This window comes from Macadamia integrifolia, unplaced genomic scaffold (assembly GCF_013358625.1).
Source record: "Macadamia integrifolia cultivar HAES 741 unplaced genomic scaffold, SCU_Mint_v3 scaffold1790, whole genome shotgun sequence".
NCBI classification, from domain to species: domain Eukaryota; kingdom Viridiplantae; phylum Streptophyta; class Magnoliopsida; order Proteales; family Proteaceae; genus Macadamia; species Macadamia integrifolia.
This window is the reverse complement of record NW_024868353.1, coordinates 37,813-58,072: the sequence shown is the minus strand read 5'-3', so window position 1 is coordinate 58,072 and position 20,260 is coordinate 37,813. Positions and strand designations below refer to the sequence as shown.

Sequence of the window (20,260 nt, the reverse complement as noted above, 5' to 3'; positions counted from 1 at the left end):
CGTCCCTGGTGAGATGAGATCTTGCTTCACTATCAATGGAGAATAGGGTTACAGCGCTCGTCCCTCACACCTCTCAGTATTGCTTGCATTACAGAGAAAGAAACCCTTGCTGCAAATATATAACGAAAAAACCCTAATCCGGAAAGTACACAATTGCCCTCAAATAAAAAATTCGAGCGGGACCGCCGTCCTGCCTATCGAGGTGCTGCACCAGTACTCCCTGGATTAAACTCTGACGGAATACAAGACATCGTACACCAACACATCAGACCCATACGCTCAATACATTGAGACTTAATAACGTGCTAGTCTTATATGAAATCACCATTTATTAAAGCATATTGGAATAAGGTAGGCCGTTGGGGTTGAGTTTGACCCGCTCTTGGAGCCCCTTGATAGAGGACAGGAAGAGGATGGTGATGATGGCATTGTTTGTTACTGTATGTTTGTTACTTTCTTTTGTTGTTGTTCGACTTATATACATCTTCAAGGCAAACCTCTATCATACCGGTCTCTTATGGATTTGGTCTCACATAAAATTTTCCCACATGTTGTTCTTGTTGTTGTATAGCTTGACCGTTACTAATGTTGGGGACTATTTCAGGAGAAATGGCTGGAGGTTCTGGGTTGTGGGGTGATGGAGCAGGAGATATTAAAGAGAAGTGGTAAAATTAATAATGTTGCTTGGGCATTTGGACTTGGGTTGGAGCGGCTTGCAATGGTTTTATTCGATATACCAGACATTCGACTTTTCTGGTTGAATGATGAGCGGTTTACCTCCCAGGTATTTCACGAATTTGTTTTTATTCCTTCTCTGTTTTGCTCCCTTATGTGCATTTTCGTGTTTCAAAAATTTAATTCTATGGACAATTGAAATCCCAAAGCTTTAATATGTTGCAACTCACCTGATTTTGAGCTTCTTTCTTGCAGTTTTCTGAAGGTCAGCTTGGGGTCAAGTTCAAGCCATTTTCAAAAGTAGGGGTTATGTATATCCTTCCTCATGGATATGATAACAACTATTGTCATACAAGTAGTTTAATTTCAAGATCTGCATCCAAACTGTTTTACGGAGGCACATCTGAGGGTCATTGCTACTGGAAACAGAATTGAGTGGTTGACTTAATTTAATTTCTTGTTTATGTAAAGGACTACATCCTTCAAAAGGACAGGACTTTAGCGGTTAAAAAATTCTGGTAGTTGTATTTATGGTTTTGTTGAAGTGCACTGAAGCCTTGTGGCATCATGCTGTTTTACCATTATGCACTAGCAACATAAGATAATTTTCTCTTTTGCAGTTTCCTCCGTGTTACAAAGACTTGAGTTTCTGGATCAATGACTCCTTCACTGAGAACAATTTGTGTGAAGTTGTCAGAGGAATTGCTGGGGATCTTGTGGAGGAGGTAGGTATTAAGAAATTCTTTTGAATGGTAAATTATCTGCTGTTGGACATTTTTCCATTTCTTTTTGGACATCAATCTCCAATTTATTTTTTCTGTCCAAAATGGAACCCTTAATACTTCTAACAAGTAATAGATTGCCAACCCAAAGACTTTTCATGCTTTTATTTCAGAAAACTGCAATTAGAAGTAGGTATGGCATTCGTAAGATTGATGTATCTTGCTGGCTGAAAGATTGCATATTCCTTATTTTCATTTTTATATTTTCCAGTCATTTTTGATAATGGAGGGAGTCTACTGGAGATTTCTATATGATATCACTAGTATTGGAGCATGCACTTGATAATCAAATAAACAACCACAGTGGTTTCCTTGGCTCAAAGATGATACTGAAAAGATTGAGACACCTTGCATAGTCTCCATAAAATGGCACTGTTTGCTTTCAACTTCACCATGTTGCCAAGGATAGTGATCGTTATCCCTCAACAAGGATTCTCTTTCAAACACTTACACATGGCCTCAAGAGTCTGTCATAACCAACTGTAGTTAACTTACTTCACTTCTGTTGGACCGGCATGATATTTACGTGACTTTCATAAATTTCAGTACTTCAGTCAAACAGTAGCCAACTATAAATATAACCTTAACTTTGGTGGAAGTGGAAGACTGGGAAGTATTTCAACTACCTTTGCCAAAGTTCAGGATTCCAAACTACAAATTATAGACTAGTTTGAAATCCTCTCTTCACATACTAAGATTTCATAAAGTAAACTTATACCATACATTTTGGATGCGGTAGTATATGAGATTCCTTCAGCTTTAAAGTGACCAAAATGCTCCGGTTCTATTGACAGAATAATAATTAGATGGATCCTGTTATAGATTGTGCCAATTTGGGGATGGTTGTTGATGCATTAACACATTTCTCAACTTCACTTACTGCTTATAGTGTATTAACAGTACCATGGAGATTGTTATAGGATCTGATCAAGATTGGTTTGTCAAAGAGGGGCAAGTCAATGTACTGTACATATTTTTCACCTTGGCTCTTGAAGTTCTATCAAGGTGTATTCAGTGCTGCATGGATCAAAATCTCATTTCCTCTATCCTCAAATGCAAAGCCATCAAGCTTACTCATCTTGCTTTTGCTGATGACTTGATAATCTTCTCAAAGGCTAACATCCTTTTTCTTGAATCCGTTTTGTCTTGCTTGGATTGCTTTGAAGATCTTTTGGGGTTGAGCATCAACTTGGTGAAATCTCTCTAATTCCTTGTGGGGGTCTCTGATTTGGTCAAAGCTTCTTGGAAGGATAAGTCTGGTTTTTCTATTGGTCATCTCCCAGTCAAGTATTTGGGTCTTCCTTTGATTACGGCTAGATTGACTGCTCATCATTGTGCTCCTATGCTTGACATCAACAGGAAACGGCTTCAGTTATGGAAAAGCAAGCTTCTCTCCTATGTGATTGTTACTTATCGGATCGCTTCTCCAATTCTCGTATATTTATTGGTTTGGGATTTATGGGCTGTCTCAAACTATTATTAAAGGGTTAGAATTCATTATGGTTGCTTTTCTTTGGAAAGGATCGGACTCCAATAAATTTCTTTGCCCCACCAGTTAGGTAGCGGTTTTTCTTCCTAAGGAAAGGAGGGCTTGGTTTGAGGCGCATCAAAGAGGTTAATACAACAGGCATTATTAAGTTTATTTGGAAGATTGTGACCAAGAAGAAAAGTATTTGGGTTGATTGGATTTACTTGGGTTTGCTACGTTCTGACTCTATTTGGATAGCACCGGCCTTATCGGATGCATCTTGGGTTTGGCACAAGATCCTATCCCTTCTATCCATTGCCCTTGGTGCTTTTACTACTCATATTGTTGATGGCTCTTCCACCTCACTTTGGCTGGACCATTGGCATCCCCTGGGTATTCTTCTTCACTTTGTTAATGTTAGAGCCATTTGTGGTTCGGGTTTTACAAAGTTTTCTAAAGTGGTCGACATTATTAGGTCCGATTCTTGGCACACTCCGGTCTCTGCATCTCCTCAGCTCGATTTTATTTGGAATTCCTTGCCTTCAATTGGCCTAGTAATCATGGTTCAGGTGACAAAATCCTCTTGGCGCCCACTGCATCCAAAATTTTCTCCTCCAAAGCTGCTTGGGATTTTGTTAGATCCAGAGGTCCTCTATCTCCTTGGTGGAAACTTGTTTGGTTCAAGTGTCATATCCCTCGCCATTGTTTCACAGTTTGGCGTGCCTTCACCAACTATCTTCCTACGCAGGCCTTATTCATCGCCAAATTTTTGTCTCGTTTCTTTGTTGCCTCTATCAGAATGAAGTGGAAGATCTTGATCATCTATTTTTTGGTTGCTCCATCTCTATTTGGAAAGGGGTTCTTGCAAAATATTGGCCAAGGCAAAGAAGAATTCTCCCCTTTCAAAGTGACTGGATATGGGTTGATATGACATACTGCGGCACTTCTATTTGTGATGTTGTGGGCTTGCTCGCTTTCAGTGCTACTCTCAATCAGATTTGGATGGAGCGCAATCTTAGGAAATGGAACTCCAACTCTCGACCCCTTTGTCAGATTGTGATTCCATATCTTTTGATATTAATTCCAAGCTCTCTAGTCCAGCTTCCTCTTGTACTGACTCCCCACAGAACATGCATATTGTTGTTTCCTAGGGTCTCCCTTTTTCTCTTTTTTAGATCCCCTCCTTTGGGCTAATCTTTGTTTTTGTTTTCCTCCCCCCTCTTTGGGGTTTCTGTATTTATTCTTCTCCTTTGGTAATGAATTTTTTATTCATCCCCACCCCCCCCCAAAAAAAAAAAGGGAAAAAAAATGAACAATGCTCATCAACCTTTAGAATAATGAAAAAAATGTTTCGCCGCCCACAAGATGATGGGATCAAGAAGTGATTTGTTTGTTGTCATGTTGGTTCAAGGAGGGTTGGTTTATGTTCCAGACTCTTGTGGTAGGGTCCGTTGAGCCCACAACATGTCCAAATTGCCCCTTGCATAGAATAAATGCTTAAAATAAGATCAGATCAGGACAGTGCTGGTCCATAGGGGGTTTTTCAATGTGTTAGATATTACACTTTTGTCCATTACTGTTGTATAGTCAAAATGCCTTAAGTTGACAATTGGCATTCTGGTGTACGGTGTACCATCAATAATGCTGTTAAATCGACTATGTAATATTCCCTAATCCTATTTATCTCAGTTGACTAATTTACTACTACTTAAATGCCAAAATTAGGGATTGTTTCCGTTACAGTAGGAACTAAGAAGAAACAAAATGCACCAATATCCTCACTTGAACACTAAGAGATTATTCACCTCACAAGAAATAAATAAAAGTAATAACTTAAACAGAAAGCAATGTGGACCCAAAAGGAAGCCAAAACTTGTTTGTGATAATTTTATATGGACTAGACTTCCACCCATCGATTTGGGATAAATCTGACCCTTAAAACCAAAACGATCTAGAGAGAGATGATGGAGAAAATTATTGTAGCTTTCTGTTGCTGCACATTTTTAGTTCTTCTTTTTCCTACAGTATATCTGTAAATTTTTCCTACATCAGTTCCCTTCACATGGAAAAAACTTTTCCTCAAGATCAATAAAGTGAAGCTAATGTGGGTCAAAATTGTCAATGGCATGCTTAGCAATCAGCAAGAATGCTTTCTTTTCCTCCACTTTAGAAGTACTGTCCATTTTCTTCATCCCAATAGGAACCAAAATAATCTTTTTCATCCTTGCTGAAATCAGTGGTTTCCACTACCATGGTGTTCCACTCATATTTGAATTGCCGTGGTCAACCATAGTGAAGTGGCAGGTGTCCAGATCCTAGACATCAAGCATCCAATTGTCATGGTAAACACTGCCGAGGAAGAAAGCAACCTGACACTGCTTATCAACTTAATTTTATTATCATCTTTCAGTTTCATCCAATGAGCAAGTTAGGTGTGGGTGTGATTTCATCTTCAAAGCCATTCTTGTAGTCCAATCTCCTTCCCTGCAATTATTGATAACTAGGTCTTAAGAGAACATCAACTTTGCATCATGTCAGGAAAATCTGGGGATGTGCTCTCTACTGTTTAGGAATAAATAGAATAGGAACAGAACACACAAAACTGTTATCCATATTCATCTGGACATATGTCCACTCCACACCATCATCTATTCCAAAGTCCAAAGACATGTCTTTCTTTCCTTGATCAAAAGATGTTCGACCTATTGATCAACAATGTTCACACTGTGAGTATGAGGGAGTGGACTATCACCAGAACAATGTTGAGACTATACATGGATTTATGTATTGGTATTGGGTATTGTATTGAAAAGATGATTTTAAGAGACATCGTACCGTATTGAAGAGACGCAAGACACAGACGGAAACTCTTCAGAAACAAATAAATAAATATACTTAGAATACATGCAGAATATTTTTTCGAAGCATAATACATCTTGAATAAATAGTAATCAGTTTCAACCAAGGTTCTAGGTTTCAGGTTTCGACCCTGGTCAAAACTGAAACCTAGTTGAAACTTGGGTTTTTTTCTGCGACAAAATCGAAACCTAGGTTTTGAGGCCCAGAAATTGGTTTCTGACCTTTTTTTTTTTGTGCTGCCTATTTTTACCATTTTACACCTATTCCATGAATTAGTTTGACAAACAACCCACTCGAAATGGTACTTGTGGTTCCGACCCAAGTGTGTATAATGAATGTTGTACTACACTGATCCTATTATAAACACTAACTACATATATTTTAGCTATTGGAAATGTAAATATGCAATTAAAAAAATCAAAACATAATTAAGTTTGGGAAATACAAGTATACCACATTAATCACTCAATACATGGAGTTTCTTGGTGGGTCTAATCCACGAGTTGCGTACCACCGAAGATGCTGATGCTCCTCCGAATGCAGCATATATGTATCCCATGACATATTTTGTGCCCAATTCTTCTCATTGTCCAAGATAGTCCATTTGTAATCCACATCATCAATATACCGGAGATGTTCCAACCTAGGGAATGGCTCACTGAGTCTGGAAATGGGTGGAGCCGGCACAAATGGTCACGAATGACGAAACTACTGTCTTTGTACTAATCCTTCCAAAAATTAGATCTGAAAAAAAAAAAAAAAAAATCCATTACCTTTTCTTAATTCACATGCATGTGATTCCATGCATCTCAAGACTAATTATTCCAAGACTACAAGGATCACCAACTCCTAAATTTATGTAGCACCTACTACTACGGAGCACCAACCCCTCTACCAAGCACCCATGCACTTGATAGTTACAATAATATAATTAATTTGACATTCAAAGATGTCCCTCAATATAAGCACAAACTGACTGGTATTTTATCAAACACCTTACTACAATTAAATATTCATTTATATATATATATATATATATAAGAAAGCAAAATAAATGGGTTACCTACAACCAGGTTGTTTCTTCCTTCTCCCTTAATCAAACTCTTCTTCTCCTCAATGGTAGAGCTTCATACAATTTACTCAATGAAGGCTTGTACAATTGTTGAGTCTTGTTACAAAACCATTTTGTCGAGTCTTGTTACAAAACCCTTTTTTCTTCAATCTCTTTTCTTCTTCCCTTTTCAACTCTTGATGATTGAACAATGAAACTTGGAGAATACCTCTTACAAATGATGGTTGATAGCTTGAAGGAGTAGCTTCAAGATTCTCTTCTATGGTTCTTCTTGGGGACTCTCTTCCTCTTCTTTCTCTTGAATCAGGTCCCTCACCTTTTTTGTATGCAACAGATTCCCTTTTATATGGCACATAATGATTTATGAGAAGCTCTTAATCAATGGTGACCAATCTTCATTAGGCGTCGAACATAATGCATTGTCAAATTCCCCAGTAACACCAATCGACATGAGACATCCTCTGGTTGTCACTTGGTAAGGTCCAGTCGATGTCGATTAACTGTTGAGTATCCCTTTGTCAACATCGATGCATCTCTATTCAGTGTCGAACAATGTATTGAATGTTGAATTCGTCAGTGTTATCGAACAGAGTGTATTCAATGTTGAATTCGTCATTGTTGTTGTATCTCCTGCTCTTCTTCACAACTGAACACTGGCCTCATCCACATCGGCAATGTACCCATCCTCTGGTGAGTGTGTTTACAACAATGAAAACACTCACCACCTTACTCAACAATCTCTCCCTTTGGCAACACACACTCCAAAAGTCTCCAGAAACATAGACTCCAAAATCGTCAGAAACATTGCTTGCGTGCATTGGCACATGAACGTAAATCACAAAACCATAACTTCCATGAATCATTTCATTTTTGTAATCACTTTCCCCTTTCGCATATGCTCTCTCCCTTTGACAACAATACCAAAGGGTGCAAAATTGATTCTCCTGAGTCTAGCAAAGCAAAAATATCACAGTTTTACATGCTCCCCCTTTCAATATGTGCCTTTTTGAAAATAAATGCTCAGAAAGAGTAACCACTCCTAATTTCATGCGAAAGTATTCAAACACCTACGTGGGTAATGTATTGGTGAAGATGTCAGCTGCTTGCTCTGCTGTTAGAATGAATTCTAGGTAGACTTCTCCTTCAACGACCTTTTCTCTCAAGAAGTGATGCCAGATAGCTGTGTGTTTGGTACGTGAATGCATCATCAGATGATTTGAGATGTTGATTGCACTTATGTTGTCACAGAACACTAGATGGGCTTGTTAAGGCGTATGTCCAAATCCTTCAACATTTGCTTTATCCACGACACTTGGGTATAACATGAGGTCACCGCTATATATTCTGCCTCAGCTATGGATAGGGAGACTGACTCTTGCTTTTTATTGTGCTGTGCAACTAGATTGTTGCCTAGCTATAATGTACCTCCACTATTGCTCTTCCTATCATCAACACAACCTGTCCAATCTGCATCGCGTATAATGAGAGTGAAGTCATTGCTCTTTGGATACCACAATACTCCGTAGTCCCTGTGAGGTACCGAAATATCCTCTTTACTACTGTCACATGTGATTACTTTGGGATTTCCTGGAAGTGGGTTACCATACAAATTGCCCGCAGTGTCTAGTCTAGGAGCTGCCAAATACAATGAACCCCCCAATCATGGACCTATATATATATATATATGGTCCACTGGTTTGGATTCATCGTCTGCTCAACTTGTGAGAGACCGAGAGCGCTTCCGCTGAAACCCTTTATGGCAACTTCCTCTGTGAGAGCTGCTAGCTGGTGACTACGATCCCACTGGCAGTGACTCAAGTGGTGCTCTGGTGGCTGCGGCTATCGCCGCTGCTTCTGTTTTCTTATTCATCTTCCTTTTTCTTCCATCTTTTTTTTTCTTCATCCTCCACCGCTGTTTTCATTTTCTTTTTTGCAGACGCATCTCAAGGGTATCGATAGTATTAATGGTGTCAGTGCTGTAGTGGCCATATCGGTGTTGTATTGTTCATTTCAGTATCATATAGCTACCGTATCAGTTGATATATAGAAGTAGGGGAAATGAACTCTCCCTGGTCGTGAAATGACACACTGCCCGTACATAGGGTGGCGAAATGACACACCCACCCCTGTGAAACCCAAAAACCTTCCTCTGTTTATGCCCATGTGTGCCCCCTCATTGGCCCCCATGCTGACACAGGGGTTGCGCGACCAGGGAAAGTCCTTATCCCCGTTTTAGGATAGAATGATTTTCACACAAGGATCTTTTAGGATAGAACGATTTTCACACAATGATCCGATAGGAGGATAGAACGATTTTCACACAAGGATTCGATGATCCATCTTCATTAACATTGAGCCCTTTTATAGGGAAAGGAGTACATTGGATTCCATACATAGTGGATCCCATATGGGTCCTTATGATTACCGACATAAAAGCAAATAGTACAAAGACATCATTACAAGACAATACAATACATTATTAAAGCACACTTTACTTTTTGATAAAGCACACGTCTTACGAGAAGATAACTCTAGTTGTTATCAGAACTGTCAGTGCTGCTGGCTGGATAAAAAGTAGCATGATCAATGAGCCATTCATTGTGCGCATCAAGGAGGCACTCGATTCGAGGATCAGTAAGGTGACCGGATTGATGGAGATCCCAAGCCTTATCTAAACGGTCAAGGAGTGGAGACAGTACTTGTTGTGGTAGAGTGTCATTGACTCGACACATAGTAGAAAGAAATCTTCTCCATTCGTCTCGATGGCCGAAACGAGTGTGGTAAGGATCATATGGTTTGATGCCATAGACATGGAAATCAGACACATTGAATGTGATGGCAGGGTTGTTGATTTGGATCAAAGGTTTGATGGATAACAGGGGGTCGGTGAAAGAGAATTATGATATGGGGAATATCCGGGTATGGGTCATCAGAGGAGGGGAGATAACCAGTCAAGAGATTAAGCCATTGTTCTGGTGGGGCGAACAACTGGAGAAACTGTAGGATAGGATTAACTGGTTGGTGGTGGTTGTAAAGAGGATGATGGTGGTGAAGAGGATCTGTCCATCGACCTAAAAACCAATGAAGGGTAAGAAGGGGAAAATTAAGGGCGATGGTGTGGGTAGAACAGAGGTGCCAGAATATGCACTTGTAGATGAGAGGAAATTCTGAGATTTCAGCGGGAGAAGTAAAGGTAAACATTGTTAGGAAAGGGTAGTCAGGATGAAAACAAAGTCCTGAGATGAGGAGTCCATGTCTTCGAAGAGAAACTTCGAGAAGTCGGAGGGTTGTAGACATGCTATATGAAAGGACTGTTCTCAAGGTGAGGTCTTGAAGGATTTCAGGGGGAAGAGCTGGAGGAAGAGAACAACAAAGGTTATGATCTGGTGGTGGTGGTGGAGACTGGGAGGTGGAGGCTCCAGGGGTTGTGGGGAAAAGTAAAGGGATAATGGCAAAGGTTGAGGTTGGTCGGGAGAGGAAATTTGCCAAAACATTTTCTTTTCCTTTAATATGTTTAACATCAAAAGACCATTGGGACAACCACTGAGCCCATCAGAGAAATTGTGCCTGAGGGAGATACTTTTGTCGAAATTCAAGCATCCATGGGAAACTGGACATATCGAGTTCGACTAGGAACTGATGGCCAATTAAATGGAATTGGAACTTCTCTATGCCTCTTTTGATTACTAGAATCTCTTTAAATGTAGAGTGATAATGAGTTTCAGAGGGCTTGAAGGATCCACTTTTGTATCTGCAAATAGTTCTTGTAGCTGTAGAAGGTTGTTCTTCAAGAAGAACTGCACCCCAGTGAGTGTCACTGGCATCTGTTTGTAAGATTCTTTTTCCAGTAGAGGGAATTTGAAGTGTGGGGAGGTGCTCAGAGAGTTTCTTTAAAGCCTGTATAGCTGTTGTGTGAGCAGCAGACCATGGAGGAGCATTCTTACGCAAAAGTTGATGTAGCAAAGAAGTGTGAATGATCTGTTGTGGAAGAAACTCTGACATATAGTTGACGATCCCAAGAAATTGTTGAACTTGATTTTTGGTGAGAGGACCATCTGGAAATAGCTGCAAAGAAGTTGCAATATGTGGTTGCAGATGATATTGTCCTTTGGAGATAGTAACACCAAGAAAATCAATGGAAGGGATGCCAATTTGTATCTTCTTTGGAGAGAGCATAAGACTATATTGTTGAACAAGCTGATGAAAATGCTGGAGAAGCTGAAGATGGGTTGCTTCTATGTTGGAGTAGAGAAGAATATCATCAATATGTATAAGCGCATGGTCTTGGATGGGAGCAAAGATCTTCATCATGGCTCTCTGGAAGATAGAGGGGGCTGTTTTGAGACCAAAAGGCAAGACTGTCCATTGCATATGGTAGCCTGGAATGCAAAAAGCTGTCTTTGGTCTGTCTTCAGGAACAATTCCAAGTTGCCAAAATCTTGTTTTGAGGTCAAACTTGGATAACACAGTAGCATAGGCTAACTGGAGAAGTAAAGCCGGATGTGTGGGAAGAGGAAACTTTTCACCAGCGAAAAAGAAATTTAAAGGCCGATAATTAATCACCATTCGCAACTTTCTGCGAACTTGTTCTGTTCTTTTGTTAACATAAAATGCCTGGCATGCCCATGGAGAGAAGGTATGTTCCAGAAGTCCTTGAGTCTAAAGTTGTTGAATCTCTTGAATAGCCAAGGAAAGATGTTTTGGATTAAGGCCTGGATGGCTGGCTTTTGTCGGATTGACATCTTCATTTTTCTTGAAAGGCAGTGTAATGAAGAAGTCAGGGTTCTGCCATAACGGGCGAGAACACTTTGTAAGAAAATCCGATTGAGATTCTGCACAAGATGTGGAGAGAATATGTGCCTTAGATTCTTCAAAGAGGAAAGTTCCTGCAAGAAATAAGTTAGAAATAGGGGACCAAGGGAGAAGCTGTTGCTTACAGAGAAGACCTTGAGGTGTCCATCGGAGAGGGAGATGTCGAAGAATATCAAACCCGATGATAAGGTCTTTGCCTGGAAAATGGGTTCCAAGGACTATATGGGTTATTGACAAAGTAAGAAGAAGTTGGATTTTTATAGGTTGTCGAGACACAAGGGTGATGTGGAAGATTTCACCATTAGCTGCAAGAAAAGGTAAAGGTGGATCTTGAGGTTTCCAGAAAGGTTTAGGGAGGACTTTTGGGTTCAGGATTGTAGTAGCAGCTCCAGTGTCAAGGAAGGCAATAAGGTTTATGGGTTTGGCATAAGGTTCAGGAAGTATTGTGACAGAAACATGGGGAAGGGTAACTGGATGACTTTGTAAGAAAGGAGGCTGATCAGCAGGATGGGCAGAGGGAAGGAGAGGTATTACCTGGTAGAGGGGATCAGATTCCTTGGACTCGGAGAGGGAAGACTCTGGGGCTGAGTCTGTATCAGGGAAATCTATTGCAAAAAGAGAGAGGACTGTAGGAGTTTCATCAAGAGAATATAAAGACTCAAGGTCAGCGGCTTGTAGCTCTTCCTGGTGAAGAGAAGATAAAATGTGCAAAACCTTGTCTTTCTTTTGAGACTGAGGACAATTTTTTGCAAAATGTCCATGTTTTCCATAGACATAACAAGCAGAGAACCTGTTTTTTCCTCTAATTTGCTTTTTTCGGAGGAATCGCCATTTTTTCTTTGGAGACTGAAAAGAGAACTTCTTTTTGAAATGGGGTTTCCTTTTGTGGGGGAAAAGAGGAAACCTTCGGTGATGAGAAGTCTTCTTGGTAGAACAGTCACATGATTTGTCACCTTTGCACTTGATTTTTCGATAAGAGGTATCACAAGCAGAGGAGACTTTATCAGAACGATCTTGCAAATCTTTCTAGACTTTTTTGATGTTGCAAAGCTTATCAAGTGCAGTGAGAGCATAGCTGTATAGAGAACCAATAGTACATGAAGCTAATGGAATATTCTGGTTCTTCAGAAACTGCTGTGTATCTGTGCCAAGGGGCTCTGGCAGAGAGTTTAAAAAGACTTGCTTTAAATTCTCATCATCAATACCACCAATTTTATGAAATCGGTCGGTCATTCTGGAGAAATGTCTGTCAAGGTCTGGCCGAAGAAGAGAACAACACTTCATCTGGAGAAATTCATCACGGGCCTTTGAGAGATCATTTGAAACGGGACCAAGAAACTATTGATAGAGAGTGGTGACAAACTGGCTTTCAGTAAGCTGTACAATCTGCAGTTGTCTGTAAGGACCAAGAGCTAAATACCATTCCCTGAGTTTGCCTTGGAGTCTTGCAACAAATTTGGACAAGACAGTGACAGATGAAGCTCCTTCATGAAGTAATTCAGCATTAATCCATGCATGAAAATCAGCAATTCGAGATGCCCATTTGGAAACAGGAATATCATCCAGGGTGAAAAATTGTTTTGGGTCTTGATTTTGATATGGGGTAAAAGGTGTAGGAGGGACAGGAGGTTGTCTGGGTGTGTCAGGATTCTGTATTTCAGGATCATCATCCATTTCTGAAACATGAGGTGCAACAGGTTGGGGTCCTTCATTCATGAAAGGAGGGGGGGTGGATCTGAGATAGAAAGGGTTGTAAGATACTCAGAGAGAGGGTTTTCTGAGGGGGAAATGATGGTATGGATGGATTTTGGTGGTGTAGTAGTCATAGGGGTAGAGGTAGTAGTGGTTGGGGGAACTAATGATGGTGTTCGTAAAGGATTAGGAGGTGGAGGGGCAGGATAGGAGACTGGCATAGGATAAGGGGTAAATGGGGGAGGTGCTGGTAGGGCATCTGCATATTCATCTTCATAGTCACTAAGATCCATAAGGGCAGCAGTGGATGTCCATGCTGGGGGTAGGCTACTGCGGGCACGTCCTCTGACTGCTCGTGTTCTTTCGGGAAGAGCACGCTGTTAATGTTGAAGTTCTTTCAATTCTTCAGTAGGAAAAGTCCTTGAAGAAGAAACAACAGGAGGCGTCGGAGAGACATACATAGCAAAAGGATCTTATGGGATGAAGCTTGGAACTGTTACTGGAAGTGGTTGCTGTTGCCGATGAGAAGAGGCAAAAGAGGGAGCACGAGGTTGTTGTTGCTGCATTTGATGAAGCTGTGCTTCAAGGTACCTGAGGTGCTTCTCTTTTTGGCCAATAAGGGCAAAGATTGTAGTAGTATTAGCAACACTAGAAGTAATTCCAGCAAGTTCAAGGTGAACCTGATCAATTTCTCGTCGGAGAGATTGAAGAAGATGATCATGATGGGACAAAGTACCATGAGTTTGTTGAGTTTGAGCTAATATTCTTTCAAGGTACTGGTTCTGGACTGTAGCATTTTTTGCCTGCCAATTCAAAGCTGCTTCAGCAGGAGAGATGGGTTTAAAACTTCTTGTAGCTTGGACTGATGGTTTAATTTTCCGAACTTGACAAATACCATGAACATCCGGACCAGTGTCATGAAGGCCGGGAAATGATTTAAGAGAAGAAGAAGAGGAAGAACCAGGAGGAGGTAAATCTGGTTTTGGAGGAGGTTTACATGAAGAGAAAGAAGTTGGAGGAGAAGTCTTGGGGGGTACCATACTTAACAAAGAAAGGGTATTTGGATTTAGTGCTTAGGGGTCCAACAGAAGGATCACCTGCCTCATATCGGTCTTGTAATTGGTGCTGAGTAGATTTTCGTCGAGCAAAACGACGAGAGGGAGGGAAATCATCGTCAGAATCTTGAAGACAATCATCACAGTCACAGAGGTCAAAGTATTTGTGATCAGTAACTGGATCTTGAAAAAAGTAGATCGGATCACCCTTGGAATCAAAAGATTTAATGGGTATTTTTTCTTGAATCATTCCAAAAGAGGTTGGAAAGGGAGAGGGATGGGGTCGAGGAACAGGGAAACGGATTTCTACTTCACCACTAGGATGAGTGATATATTCAGGATCCATAGACTGGATTGGTTCAGGAGGGGCTTGTGGCTGAGTTGCGGAGACCTGTTGTTCATAAGCTGTGACCCAAGAAGAGGGAAGAAGACGAAGAAGTTCGTCATTAGAAATTTGTCTAGGAACATAGGTACAGCAAGGGACTTGGTTAGAGTCCATGGTTATGAACAGTGCATCTTCAGAATGTCCTGTGAGAAGATCAAATGCATGATTCTGCAGGCGATAAGCCATCTGATAGTGCAAAGTCGCAGCCTTTGTAATTGCATTTTAGGGGACACCAGTAATATGGATCTGGAATTTCAAGGTTGTGGAGAGAAGAGGGTCAGACAAAGGGATATTAAAGTTGGGATACAGCGTTAAAAACACTGTTCCTACGTTCAAAGTGGTATGAATGGTGGCAATCACGGCATGTTGATACCGTAAGAATCGACTGTCAAGCAGTGCAACCCTAGAGACCACTGGGAGTCCTTTTCTTCCACGGAAAGAGAGAGCAAACTTGATAGCTCCTAGATGGAGATGAGTATAACCTTCTTGGATCCATTGAGGGATAAGATCCGAAGGTATCTCAAGACTGAAAAGCTGCTCTTTATCAGTAGCAGGGACCTGGAGTTGATCAAAGCGAGAGGCCTGGACCAATTCTTTTAAAGGAGGAGTCTTCTTTGGGCGAAGAAGAGCAGTCCATTTGGACTGGGTAGGTGTTTTGGGAAAGACGGTATAAGGGATACGAAGAGGAGTAGGAGTAGCAGGGATGACTTGATCATCAGGGACATAAGAGAGCTCATAAAGATATTCTAAAGAGGAAGAAGAAGAATGGGAAGAAGAAGAACGTCATGGAGAAGAAAACAGGGAAGAAGGGGAAGTGGAAGCCATTAACACTGAGTAAAATTGGAAAAACCCAAATCTGAACCAACACCACCTGCTGGAGAAACTGGAATAGGTAAAGACATAGCTAGTCGAGGCCGATCAAGAACCCCCTGACCATAGTACCTAACTGCAAAGCAACCCGAGCCAAACAGGGCACAAAACAGCATCCTTCGCCTGAATGCCCACAACGCTCAAGGGTCTTTTTCTGCCAGTAGGAACCATAAGTAGAGATTACTTGCAAAAGGGTGTGGCCTAGACTGTATCTTTAGCTATAGCAGGTTCAATCTAGACAAGAGGGATGGCCAGAAGAGGAGTTTAGCCGGAGAAGAAAGTCACACAAGGCTCTGATACCATTTTAGGAGGATAGAACGATTTTCACACAACATATGACAGAGTTTCTTCCACAACAGATCATTCATACTTCTTTGCTACATCAACTTTTGCGTAAGAATGCTCCTCCATAGTCTGCTGCTCACACAACAGCTATACAGGCTTTAAAGAAACTCTCTAAGCACCTCCCCACACTTCAAATTCCCTCTACTGGAAAAAGAATCTTACAAACAGATGCCAGTGATACTCACTGGGGTGCAGTTCTTCTTGAGGAACAACCTTCTACAGCTACAAGAACTATTTGCGGATACAAAAGTGGATCATTCAAGCCCTCTGAAACTCATTATCACTCTACATTTAAAGAGATTCTAGCAGTCAAAAGAGGCATAGAGAAGTTCCAATTCCATTTAATTGGCCATCAGTTCCTAGTCGAACTTGACATGTCCAGTTTCCCACGGATGCTTGAATTTCGACAAAAGCATCTCCCTCAGTCACAACTTCTCCGATGGGCTCAGTGGTTCTCCCAATGGTCTTTTGATGTGAAACACATTAAAGGAAAAGAAAATGTTTTGGCAGATTTCCTCTCCCGATCAACCTCAACCTTTGCCATTATCCCTTTACTTTTCCCCACAACCCCTGGAGCCTCCACCTCCCAGTCTCCACCACCACCACCAGATCATAACCTTTGTTGTTCTCTTCCTCCAGCTCTTCCCCCTGAAATCCTTCAAGACCTCACCTTGAGAACAGTCCTTTCATATAGCATGTCTACAGCCCTCCGACTTCTCGAAGTTTCTCTTCAAAGACATGGACTCCTCATCTCAAGACTTTGTTTTCATCCTGACTACCCTTTCCTAACAATGTTTACCTTTACTTCTCCTGCTGAAATCTCAGAATTTCCTCTCATCTACAAGTGCATATTCTGGCACCTCTGTTCTACCCACACCATCGCCCTTAATTTTCCCCTTCTTACCCTTCATTGGTTTTTAGGTCGATGGACAGATCCTCTTCACCACCATCATCCTCTTTACAACCACCACCAACCAGTTAATCCTATCCTACAGTTTCTCCAGTTGTTCACCCCACCAGAACAATGGCTTAATCTCTTGACTGGTTATCTCCCCTCCTCTGATGACCCATACCCGGATATTCCCCATATCATAATTCTCTTTCACCGACCCCCTGTCATCCATCAAACCTTTGATCCAAATCAACAACCCTGCCATCACATTCAATGTGTCTGATTTCCATGTCTATGGCATCAAACCATATGATCCTTACCACACTCGTTTCGGCCATCGAGACGAATGGAGAAGATTTCTTTCTACTACGTGTCGAGTCAATGACACTCTACCACAACAAGTACCGTCTCCACTCCTTGACCGTTTAGATAAGGCTTGGGATCTCCATCAATCCGGTCACCTTACTGATCCTCGAATCGGTATCATATCCTTTTGCACATTCCGATAAAGTGTGATACTTCAAGCTTGACTCCATGCACCTGTAGCACTTGCCTGTGGCAAGACAAGCGCAAGGGTTGTTATTATGACATGTCTGGTTTTGTTGCTGCTTTTGCCTTTTCTGCTGATTGCATTGTGATTTTTCCTCTGCTGGTACGTCTACATGATAGAAGGTGGGCCACATGGAGGAATGATTATTATTATTGTTATTGTTGTTGTTGTTATTGTTATTTATGATAGATATCAGAAAGATTTTATAGAAAAAAGGAGGTGACATATAAGAATAGTACAAGGTATAAAACACAATAAGAACACCGAGGGAAGGCGAATGGCCTAAACAACAGAGAAGAATGTGATGAGGTAAAAACCAAGATATATAAAGAATCCCTAGCCACTCCTACCCTAATCAGATCATTGACAATAGTATTTGCAGATCGCATCCTCCAAGAAAAAGAAAAGTTGCCTGACACTACAAGACTCCTCTCCTTCCTGATGAGATTCAGGAAGCACCATCCCCCTCCCCCCGATACACATGAAACTTTAGCCAGTGCACAAACCACCCAGGATGCTCCTTCCATAATCATCTGTCTGTCCATTATTTTAAGCTATTTCCTGCTCTTATATGCTTGCCTTCAGCTCTGCTGTTGAGTGTTGTTATAGGTTTGTTGTTTGTCGCATCCACAGCCTTGCCTTTGTCCCATGTCTGGTCAGGCTTGAATGACCTTTTATTGTAAGCTTCAGGTTGATGGGCTTCAAATGGAAAGCTATCAAGCTGTTGTTCAGCCTTGACAGTTGATGGATGACTAAATATGACTCAAAAGGCATCTTGTTTTTAGGTATTCAGTGTCAGAAAGCCCCCTATGTTCAGACTCTCGTAAAAAATTTGTAGCACAGTCGTGCACAGATCAATACTGGGAGAAGAGTGACTGGTCGTAGTAATGTGGGAGGAACTGAGCATTCAGGGCTTCAGTACGTTGCTTGCGGATCTTTGTTTGATCCTTTCATTTTTGTCTCGCTTTCTTCCTTTCAACAATTCTTTGCTCCTAGCACCAACATGAAAGCCAGTTGTTGAACAAACTAGACCTCCTCAGGGATCATCCTTCTAAAATGAAATGGTTTTTGTTTTTTCCATGATCGAGAGATCGGCCCTGGTTGACAGAGATGCCATACACGACCTTGGGGATACCATCTGACAAGGGGCCTTGAAGTTTGCTGCTACCATAGTATAATTGCTGATACTATACTTCTTTGGTGTTGGTCTCTGTGACAATATGTTAACCTCCAGTACCATACACATTTTAACTCCTACCTCCATGCCTGGCATATATAATGTCTGGTCACGTGTAAATGGTATGGTTTCAAGAAGTGAGGGTTACCGGTTGATATTGTTCTCTATCTTCCTATTGCAACATTGTTCTGTGTATTTCTGAGATTGTTCAATTGATACTGTTTATATTTGTTTTTTTTGTCCTTGTTAGCGAAACTGATTATTTTTTTCTTGGCTTAAGTAATAAGTTTCTGGGATTTTATTTAAATTAGAAGCCATGTATACTGTCAGGTGCAATTGATCGACAACTTTACCAACGAGAAAGGAATGACAAGTCATTGTTATAGGATAGCATATCGGTCAATGGAACGCTCACTTACAGATGAGGAGATTAATCAGTTGCAGGTATTTGGAGAACTTTCATGATTATAAAGTTTTATTAGGAAATTAATTGACATTTAAATTAATTATGTTTGTTTGTGGCTGCAGTGGAATGTAAGAGAAGCGGTGCAGAGCAAGTTGGCTGTTGTTCTGAGATAGATTTTTTATTTAGAAAAAGAAAAAAAGAAAAAAAACTGAAGCTGTAATTTTGTCATGTAGATTCCTTATTTTTGTATTTATGGAAAGAAATGAATAAATCTACAATTTATTTTTATTTCAGGCATTAGACTTTTCTTGTTTTCTTTGGCATTTAAACGAGATTTTCAGGCATCAGTCTGACTTTTCTTGTTTTCGGCACTTAAATGAGATTTTATAACCAATGTTGATGTTTCTTATGTGCTTAACTGATATGGTCCCAGTGGGTTTCGTAAGAGGCAACATGGCTTCTGCACTAGCATAGGGACCAATGGGAGCGAACATGAAAACATCAACAACGGTAGGATTTCCACCTTTCATGTGTGATGGGGTGGTCATTTTACCCTCTCATGTGTCTTGGCGTTGGGGTCATGTTGCCTTTTATGGTTCTTTTTTTCTTATTTTAAATTTGAATAATTAATTATAGCTTTATAGAAGTATGGGACCTATAAGCCATAATGGCATTTTAGTGATTTCAATGAGGTTTATTTTCATTTTTTATTGCCCGTTGGTTCATTATTTTGAGTTATATAGTAGGAAGATGTGGACAATTTGAACTATTGGATAGATCTATGGTAAGGTTTTTTTTTGGATGAATAAATGAATTCATTACCAAAGGAGAAAGAGGGGGAGGGGGAATATATAGCCCCTAGGGGCCAAGAAAGGAGGGGAGAAGAAAGAAGGGGAGCTTGAAGAATCAGGCAGGGTGAGAAGAGATACAAGAAGAGGGGAGGTTTCAGGAAACAATAATGAGTTTGTTCCTTGGGGAATCACAGCAAGCTGGGGGGTTCTTGCTCGTCCTACCTAATTCCTTATTCTCCCCCACCCTTCTTTCTCCTCCTCCCTCCTCTCCTTTCTTTGCCCCTAGGGGCTGTATCCCCCCCTCGCTTTTCTTTCCCCTTTGGTAATGAATTTTAAGATCAAATCCAATCAAATACTTTCCCATTCGTGTTCATGCATACATGTATTTTCTCAGCTATGCTTGTTTTTGCACACCTTGCAATTGTTCGT

The 20,260-nt window shown here is 40.8% G+C and overlaps 1 protein-coding gene across 1 annotated transcript in view; it reads left to right on the top strand.

Annotated features, from left to right (window-relative positions):
• The window catches only part of LOC122064840 (phenylalanine--tRNA ligase, chloroplastic/mitochondrial), a 42,655-nt gene extending 23,221 nt beyond the window's left edge, over positions 1-19,434 (top strand). The window contains exons 7-11 of the mRNA XM_042628623.1: positions 605-784; positions 931-975; positions 1,296-1,400; positions 18,965-19,078; positions 19,163-19,434. Coding sequence (XP_042484557.1) covers positions 605-784; positions 931-975; positions 1,296-1,400; positions 18,965-19,078; positions 19,163-19,213 — 495 coding nt within the window. The 3' untranslated portion in view covers positions 19,214-19,434. The remainder of the gene's footprint in view (positions 1-604; positions 785-930; positions 976-1,295; positions 1,401-18,964; positions 19,079-19,162) is intronic.
• The last annotated feature ends 826 nt before the right edge of the window (positions 19,435-20,260 follow it).